Raw genomic sequence first — 9,299 nt, 5'->3', positions numbered from 1 at the left:
TCTTACCCTATAGATAGGGTAGGCGTATCGTTTCTAGTAGTCGCTACCTTAGATAGGTTTTTAGGCTCTATAGGCTACTACCTTAGGTAGATCGATTAGAATTATAAGGGTATAAAGGTATATAGTAACGTATAGAGTCCTACTAGTAATATAGTTACTAGTAGTAAAGACTAATCGATGCCCTAAGTATCGGTGTCTTTGAAAGTAAAGATATACTTATATATACTAAGCCTCGCTTAGAGGCTTAGGCTTCGTCGTAGAGGCTACCCTAGCCTCTCTAGTAATAGTAATAGAAGACTTACTAAATATATTACTACCTCTAATAAGAATAGTAAGCTATTTAGTAGTACTTATACTAATTGTGCCTTTACTAATAAGGCTAAAAACTATAGCTTCTACGATAGATCTAGTAAGACCTATAAGTAGAAGGATAAGCGTACTAAATCTCCTTAAGTACCTAAGAACACTTTAACTACTAGTAGAGTAAGCTCCTTAAGTAGATAGAGATTCTACTTAAGCCCTCTTTAAGCTCCTCCTATGTTATATAACCCTAACATCTCTTATTAAGATATCTTACTTAACCCTAACCTAACTAGCCGTTATATTAGAATCCTAGTTCTTAATCTATTTAAGGCTACCCTTCCTTACTTAAACGACTTAATTACTAGAGTTACTACTTACTTAACTACCCTTTATAACCTTTAAAACTGCGTAACCTATAGTAAAGTTCTTTAAGTTAAGGAGCTACCTAAGATATTTATTAATAATAAGGAGTCCTTTAATAGTTTTAATTAATGGATTTAAGAGGATAGAACTTAAGGAATAACTTAGAGATACTTAGGTTAGTTAGAAAGGATATAAGGGATAGCTAGAAGGATTTCTTATATTTTTAAAGGCTTAAGAAAGTTTAATACTAATAGAGAGAGAGATAGTACTACCTAATAAGGCTTAAGAATGCTTAAGGCTAGTTAAACCTTATATAATAACTCTTTAATTAAATAGCTTAATAGGAGTTAATTTATTACTATCTTACTATTCTAAACTTAATACTCTTAACTTTAGTTATTTAAATATCTTAAAGTTAGTAAGACCTTCTCTTAACTAGCTTTGAAGGCATTAAGAAGTAGTAATACTTCTTAAAGATAGTAATAATCTATAAGGTATAATTATTAAGCTATAAGAGCTAAAAACTCTTTTAGGTTTATTAGACATTATAGGAATAGTAAAGACATTAAGTATAAGCCTATAAAGACGTAGATATAAGTTAATAATAGCCCTACTTATCTAATACTTAAGTAGTAGCCTCTTAATTATAGACTAATCTCTTAGCTAGTAGCACTAACGCTTATAATTATCTTTAGCTTAATTTTTAATAAGATGCCTAAGGCTAAAAAGCTTAGACTTATACTAGCAGTTTATTAATAAAGAACTTAAAGAATAATTTAAGGTTACTAGTATATCCTTATACTCTCCCTAGAGCTTTAATATCTTAAACTTAGAGTGTTAAAGCTAAATAGGCTTATATACCTAGAGACTCTTAATATATTCCTAAGTAAATGTAGGATATAGAATAAGGCTTATAATATATATAGTTAAATAGTCTATTAACTTATAATATTTATTAAGCTTTAACTAACCTTAGTTAATCTAAACATAGAGAGTTATATAGTAGTCTAGCTAGCTACTTAAAGCTTAAGTATATGCTTTAGTAGTAGCTTAAGACTATAGTAGTTAAGAGATAACTAGCTACTAAGATAGGGCTTTAAGGTTTTATTAAGATAGTTCTTAAACTTATAGAGTAGAGGGTATTAGTAATAGTTAAGAATTAGCTCCCCTATTATAGGTAGCTCGTTAACCTCTTCTTAAAGGTATAGCTAGAGGTAGCATCTTAGATATTGCTATTAAGGAGGTAGGTTTAACTAGTAGTTAATAGGTACTAATAGGATTTAAAGGTATAATAATAAACTTTTCCTTAAGATCTTTAAAGTACTTAAAAAGACCTTCTATTATAGGGATAGTCTACTAGATTAAGCCCTAAGCTCTACCTTTACTATAGCCTTAAAGGATTATTATTACCTTATTAAGAGGTTAAAGGATATCCTAGTATTCCTTTAAGATAGCCTAGTCTAAGGGGTGTAACTAGTTATTAAGTACTAAGGGTCGTTCCTTAAGTTTTAATTAAGGCATTACCTTACTAGGATTATTACGATGCTACTAGGCCTTAAGAACATCCTATTTCTTAGTAATTTCTTCTATAAGAGCTTAAATTAGTCCTTACTATTTAACACCTCTTTTAAGTAAGTTAAAGAAGGTATTCTATCTTATGTTATTATTAGGAATAAGCTTATAAGTATTCTCCCTTTTAAGGTTAGTATCTTAATTAACTAGAGGATAATTTACTTAATAAAATCTAAATCTTATTTAGCGTTATAGAGAACCTTAAATATAGGTGTTAATGTTATAGAACCTACTATAAGGCCCCTTAGATCTCTAAGTAATAATATGAATTATTATAACTAATAGAGCATTCTTAAATAAATTAGGGTCTAGTCTAAAGATAATTATATAAGTAATAAGGTTAATAATATAGCTAATATAGCGAAGTCGACGTTCCTTATAATTAAAGCTATATTCCTTTATAAGATCCTCTAAGTAAGTGTTATTATTAGTAGCATTATTATACTAAAAGTATCTAAGTTTACTAGAGAGATTAAACTTATTAATAATCTCTTAAATAGTATATAAGATATTAATACCTAAGTGATCGCCTATATGCTCTAGAATAGTAAGTAAAAAGGACCTATACTTACTATTAACGTTATAGAAATAAGTAGTAATTCTATAAAAGGTAGTTATCCTTTAAGAGGTCTAGAGGTTAAAAGAGATATTAATCTAGCTTATAGAGGTATTAAGAAAGGACTTAATCCTACTAACATTTACTTTAAAGGTAGCTTAAATCTAGGCTACTATAGTCTTATAAACTAGAAGGTAACCTCTCTTCTTAATAGCTAGATTAAGATACTTTAAGATAGCTTAAAGGCGTAGTAATTTAATAGTACTAAAAGCATTATTTTCCCTAATAATATAATTAAGAAGAAGGGCCTTAAACGTGTTTTCCTTAAATAGGATTATATAGCTATTAATAGCTAATCTATATATTAACTTTGCTCTTTTTACGCTAGGAGATCTATCTAGAGGCCCTATTAAGGACTATTGCTTATATAGTTAATAAGGGGATAGTTATTCTTATATATTATGCACTATATTAAGATAAGTATAAATTGCTAATATACTATTGTTTACTTAGATAGGTTTAAAGCGCTTACTAATGCAAGTATAACATCTTAAATATAGCTAATAGTACTTCTTATGTCGTTTTAGGCCTATTAAGCTTAAGCTTAAGCTTCTAGGTATAGGGAACCTTTCTATAACGCGCTAACTATAGAGCTAAATCTAGCTATTAATACTACCTTTTCTAGAAGTAGAAGGGCTATAGTCCTTATAAATAGTATCGAAGTTAAGAGAGTTATAGTATAAAGGTAGGGGTGTTAGTTTAAGTAGATCTTTAATAGCTATACTTTAGAAGTTATTAGTTCATTATTAAGACGGCGTAATACCTTATTAGGACGTTAAGGGGGTAGTAGAAAGGGGTAGCAATAAACTTTATATTAAAAAGGATAAATTAAGCGTTATTTAGAAGGTCATATTAATAGATATTAATAGATGTAGTATAGTAGAAGTAGTATAGGGACGTATGTTACAATATGGTAGTTAGGGTAATAGATGTAGTAAGAGGAAGTTAGGTAATGTAAAGAAGCTATAACATAAAGACTTCTATACTACAATAGTAGTCGACAAACTTAATTATAACACACGTATTAGTTCTACCCCTTAATAACTATTCCCCCTAGAGCTCTAGCTTCTAACTACTAGGCGATACTTTTCAACTACGTAGAGGTTAAAAGGTTAAGAAGCTAGTTAAGTAGAGATTAACGACACTATTCCTAATATAGTTAGTAACTATACCTAATATAGTAATGCTAAGCTCTTAGACTAGATATCTAATAGATATAAGGCTAGATATGGACTAGATTAGATATAGACCTATATCTATATCTAACCTATATCTAACCTTATATCTATTAGATATCCATTTAGATATCTATCTAGTCCTAGCTCTACCTTTCCCTTCCCCCATTAAATCTAAAACTATAGAAAATACCTCTCTTATTTTCTACTACCTAGATTACTACAACCTTTATAATGTTAATATACTGTCGCATTTATTACACCTATAAACGCCTAAATCCGCCTACTAGTATGTTTAGACCGCAAATTCTTAGTATCGTAATATCTAAACTCTAGAGCAGAGGTGTTAAAATCGATATAAGCTAGTCTAGTTATGTAGTCTAGGGTGTTAGGTTTAAGGTAGGGGAGGTTGTTACTAGGTAAGGGAAGAAGATAGAAGTTAGTAGGAGTATAGGATAGATAGGAGAGAAGAGAAGGAAGGGTAAAGGATAGAAGGTATAGTAGAGGAGAGGAACACTTATAGGCAGTATTAATGTTATATCCCTATTCTAAATTCCGTTTTGCTAATATATAAATCTATCCTATAAGACTAAGTAGATTTAATATTATCATTTTGCTATTAACTATATAATAACAGATATTAGCAATTCGTCCATTTAGCATTAAAATCTAGAATAAAGAACAACTTTTCGCATTATCTATACTTATATCTTTAGCATCGGTAGCAGGGTCGACGGCAAAGATAAATGCTTCGTTAAAGCTAGAGTAGTAGCTAGAATTTAACTCGTAGCCGAATTCGTAGAGGAGAAAGTATACTAGAGGTAAAGGGGTAGGAGGTTTTAGTTTAGCATAGTAGAAGGATAAAGTTAAGAGGAAGGTAGTTATTAACTAGATTATAGTAGTAGGGGTATATATACTTAGATCTTAATCGCTCGAATAAGGTTATTAAGGTAGAAAAGAGTAGGATCTAGAGATAGCTTCTTGTTTATAGTAGTAGGATACTTTATGTCTTTTATATACGAAGGGTATAGTTTAAATGTTAGCAATAGAAAGCTGTTCTATATAGACTAACAAAAGTCTCGGATAGAACATAGACGCTAGCAACGCTAGACATTCTAGGCCCTTAAGATACTAAGATTTCTAGGTCGGAATTTATTAGAGACACATTATTAGTGCCTAAGTATAACCTCTCTATCTTAGTAGTGTTAAGTTTATAACATTAAATTTCTAGATAGGAAAACCCTCGCTAGGATATGTAAGACTTAGGAGGATCTTTATAAGTGAGATAATGGAATCTATAGGTTCATGCAAAAAACATCTAGAACAACATGCATCGCTATATATGTAGTTAACCTACTCTATAATACCCGTTCCTTCTAACGAGTCTAATAGCAACAATTAAGCTACCTCTCGAGTTATGATTATAGCAATATAAAGACCGTTTTAAACGCTAACCTAGGGCAGGAATAAAGAGTTATTACCTCGACTATAATTAGTTTATAAATTAATCCTTAAACTTAATATAAGCATTTATAAGTTAAAGGTATAATGTTCGGATCTCAAGATTTTCTTTTCTCTTTCCCTTTCCTCTTTTTTGCTTTCCTTTTTCTTCCTTTTTCCCTAAAGTCAGAATTGTTAGATCTCCTACCCTGTCATAAAATATGCTTAATTAAAGACTTTCGAACTCGTCTTATCCCTTACAAATTAGAAAAAGAGTGTTATCTCTATTTTAATTAAAGGGGGCCAATTGTTCCTCTATATTAGCAAAGAAGCTTGTATTAAGGACTTGGAAAGATGTTGATGTTGATGTTAATGTTGATTATTCCCGCTTAGTATAAGATTCAGGGAACGCGTGCGCACTGTCGATGAGGATATTCGTACACACATACTTTGACTTTTGATTCCAATAGAGAAAAAGTACTTGGATCAGGTCTGCGTGTTATTCGCTGTTATTGAAACCTGTTGTTCATGAGATTTGTGTCGTATGAGATTTGTGGTCTTCTCGTCCTCATCTCCGTACGTTCGCTCCTCGATCTACCGGCCTTTGGAGGATCCCTCTTCCAAAGTTGCCGCGATGGCGGTTGCGCAACCATATACAAATTCCGACCACGTCAATGCTTGGAAGAGTTCTTATGGGGATATGTGACTTTGTCTTGAAATATATCATCTAGAGCTAGTGCATTTGGAGTTTGACGGCAAGGGTGCTACGCTCATGTCAAACGACACGCAAAACTTACCAGGTATTGCGATAATCGCATAAGAGCGCCAATCTGATTGAGACGTCTTTGCTGCGTCTTGCAACGTGTGTTCAAGCAGTGTTCAAGCAAGCGATGGTATCATGCTGCCATGCGGTCTGATGACGGATAATCACAGGGTACTGGTGGTAGCCATGGTTCACGGAGTCACGGCGTAAGGTCACAGCGAGTAAGACAAAGAGATCACGAGTGGCCGAGCCTGAAGACTTGCAAGAAGGGTTTTTCTCTTACAAATCCAGTCTCAGCCGGCCACGACAGAACAACAGCAGAACAAAGTCTCAGCATTACCTGTGACTCTTCCACTGCGCTGTCGTGGCCAAAGAAAAAAAGAATGTGAATGGGTGGCAGTCAAGCATCATCTTGCTTCAAAGAAACAAGAATCAGCGACACCTGGTTGTGCAAGGGGAGAGCAGATTGCATTTGAAAGGTGATCTGACCTGAACAAGACTAATGCGCCATGTTGAGTAAACCCTCCTCTTATGATTGTCAAGAACTTTTCCGAAGCCGTCACACAACAGTGCGAATAGCTTAGTTGCGGGGAAGGCGGTCGCCGAAACGGCGAGGGCGCTCGGCAACCTGCTGCTGGGCGACGGGGACGACGTTGACGTTGATAGCGTCGAACTGAAAGATGCAGTTAGTATGATGAAGAGAAAGAAGAGTTGATGAGCAGAATCAAAAACTTACGCCGAGGGACTTGAGGAGGTCCTTGGTGTCCTGGTCGACGTCGAGCATGCCAGACTCGGAGTTCTGGGTGAAGTCGAGAGCAGAAACCTCGGGGACGTACTGGTCCTTGCGCTCGCGCTCCTCTTCCTGGAGCTTGAACGAGATACCGCGGACGGGACCACGCTGGATACGCTTCATCAAGTGAGTGGTGTAACCGGCGATCTGATTGATAATGATCAGTTCCTGTTCTCTTCTCATCCGTTCCGAGACTGGAGATGTCCTTACCTTGTTGCGCAGGCGCTTGGAGGCAATGATGGCAATCTCATCGCAGATGCGCTTGTTGGTCTCGAAGTCGAGAGTCAACTTGGGGTAGTAACGCTCAATGATGACCTTGGCGGACTTCTTGACAGTCTTGGTACGAACGCGACCCATTTTTGCGGTATGTGTGTTTTGGCGGAAGAGGAGGTTGTCGAAGAGAGATGTAGTGTTCGCGGCGCGCTTCGAAAAGGGAGAAGTTCGTGAGGATTTGGGAGGCTGAAGTTTTGGCGGTGCTGTTCGGTTAATTGCTTGGCAAGGACTTTCCGGTGCACGGTCCTTCCCGCTTCCTGACTTCACTCTTGAACATCACCACAGACAGCATTCAAGTCATGAGGATGGATTGTAACAATTTTATGCAAGAGATCACAGTAACGATTGACATGCATCGCAGGGAGTTCATGTAAATGGAACAATTTCAATATCTGTACATATCTATACAAGCTCAGCTTCTCAACATCACTTTCGCTGACCCCTAGCCAAAGCCTCAATCTGCTCGAGGCCAGACTTGCTGTCAACACCCTCGCTCTCAAAAGGCGCGGCGCGCGGTTGACGCAATCTCTCATCCGGCAGAGCGGTGCCATATCTAGCATTGACGAAGCCAGAGTCAAGGCGCTGGTTCTGTCTGCCAGACATTACAGGGAAAGACTCCTGTTCCTCCTTGACGGGGTTGCCCAGCTTGATATCCACAGACTGCGGGCTTGCTTCGGCAACATCGAGCCTGATACGACCGGCCTCATCCACATAGGCAGATCTAGGCTGTAACCAGACCTTGTTGCCGCCGGTAAGCGAGAGGTCGAGGTCGGCCAGCGGGTTCTTGGGGCCGTTTCTGGGCCTTGTATCCTTGAAGGCGGTCCTTGCCGAAGGAACGTTGCCTGGTGTGATGCTCGAGACGAAACCACCCATACCAACGTCGGCCTTTTGGTCTCTACCTCTGTTGCCAGCCTTTGTTCGCAGAACACGAGCTTGAACGGGTTCGCGGTCGGCCTGAGGACCGTAGATGGGGTGGTTGTTGATGCTGGCGGTGGTCATGGAATAGTACAAACCGGCCGAAGGGTGAGTGGAGGGAGGACCAGCATCGTTCTTTGCCCTGGTCAACTCGTTGGCAAGGTTACTAGTCGACTGCTGGCCGGCCTGCTTAGGCATGGGGAAGGCGGGCAGATCGAAGAAGTCGCGGACGAGATGGGCGAGTTCACTGTTCAGCGAGTCGTGGTTGTCGCGCAACTCCTTGATCCAGTCGTCCAACTCGTACTTGTCAAGACGACTTCGGTATTGCAGCTCAATCTCGAAGGTGGCGGGATCCGAGTGGTCGCGCATCAAAGTCTGCTCTCTCTGGCGCTTCTTCTCGATCTTGACCTTCTCGAGGAAATTGCGGAACTCGACCTTGTTCTCGCGGACACGGTTCAACAGGTAGCGCTCGAATTCTTCCTCGGTCATGGTGGTGAGGTGAGGACCTTGGGTCTTCCATCTCGTGAGCAGGGTGGATTGATCGACGTTGGGGTCGGCAGACAGGCGTTCTCTCTCCTCCAGAGCACGTTGGGCGGTGAGTCTGGTCTGTTCGAAACCGTGTGGACGCAGAGTGGTGTTGTCGTAGTTTGCGTTGAAGGCGCTAGGACGGAGCTTGTGAGAGTTGTTGGCAATTCCGCTGCGAGCATTCGGCGGCAGGGTGATTGCAATATCCATTTCCTGCCATTTTGCAAGCGATTGGGTGTGGTCGGCGGCGGATTCGAAGTCGGTGATGTGCTCGAGAGTGTCGATGGCCTTGATACGGAGGTGTGGCGTGTTCTTGGGAATGGCTCTGCCGGGAAGAGGACGCTTCAGACCCCAGTCACCGCGTGATCGTGACGAGGCAGGGGAGGAGATGGCCTGGTGGGTGGGATACGGCTGTGTCGCCGTGTCGGAAGTGCGAAGAATCTGGCCTGCCGTCGAACTGGCGATGGGGGCAGCTGGCAGAGGTGGCGGTAGGGAAAAGAGGCGCGAGTTGCGCAGCAGCCTGCCCGTGGGCGAATTGATGGCCTTTGACATTGCGCAGACTCC

General features: G+C 38.7%; 2 protein-coding genes across 2 annotated transcripts; both read right to left on the bottom strand.

The window, feature by feature from the left end:
• Positions 1–6,376: 6,376 nt before the first annotated feature.
• M438DRAFT_350341 (ribosomal protein S17e) lies at positions 6,377–7,442 on the bottom strand. The gene is made up of 3 exons (XM_029906606.1): positions 7,233–7,442; positions 6,969–7,169; positions 6,377–6,905 (listed from the first exon to the last, which is right to left on the bottom strand). Exons 1-3 carry the CDS (start codon positions 7,377–7,379, stop codon positions 6,813–6,815), a joined length of 441 nt encoding a protein of 146 aa, XP_029754782.1. The 5' UTR covers positions 7,380–7,442; the 3' UTR covers positions 6,377–6,812.
• A 263-nt stretch (positions 7,443–7,705) lies between these two features.
• On the bottom strand, positions 7,706–9,287 carry M438DRAFT_401100 (uncharacterized protein; the record flags this gene model as incomplete). Its single annotated transcript, XM_029909512.1, has 1 exon — positions 7,706–9,287. The coding sequence occupies one exon, from the start codon at positions 9,285–9,287 to the stop codon at positions 7,722–7,724; it is 1,566 nt and encodes a 521-aa protein (XP_029754781.1). The 3' UTR covers positions 7,706–7,721.
• Between the last annotated feature and the right edge of the window lie 12 nt (positions 9,288–9,299).

This window comes from Aureobasidium pullulans (assembly GCF_000721785.1).
Source record: "Aureobasidium pullulans EXF-150 unplaced genomic scaffold scaffold_46, whole genome shotgun sequence".
NCBI lineage: Eukaryota > Fungi > Ascomycota > Dothideomycetes > Dothideales > Saccotheciaceae > Aureobasidium > Aureobasidium pullulans.
The sequence above is the reverse complement of the archived record's forward strand: the minus strand, read 5'-3'. Positions and strand labels throughout refer to the sequence as shown.

What these genes read in the sequence shown, in the direction of transcription:
- M438DRAFT_350341 (XM_029906606.1), bottom strand. Translation starts at nt 7,379, where the DNA reads ATGGGTCGCGTTCGTACCAAGACTGTCAAGAAGTCCGCCAAGGTCATC. An exon ending in CCAAGCGCCTGCGCAACAAG is followed by an intron (nt 7,170 to 7,232) that starts GTAAGGACATCT and finishes ATTATCAATCAG; the next exon opens with ATCGCCGGTTACACCACTCA. An exon ending in ACCTCCTCAAGTCCCTCGGC is followed by an intron (nt 6,906 to 6,968) that starts GTAAGTTTTTGA and finishes TGCATCTTTCAG; the next exon opens with TTCGACGCTATCAACGTCAA.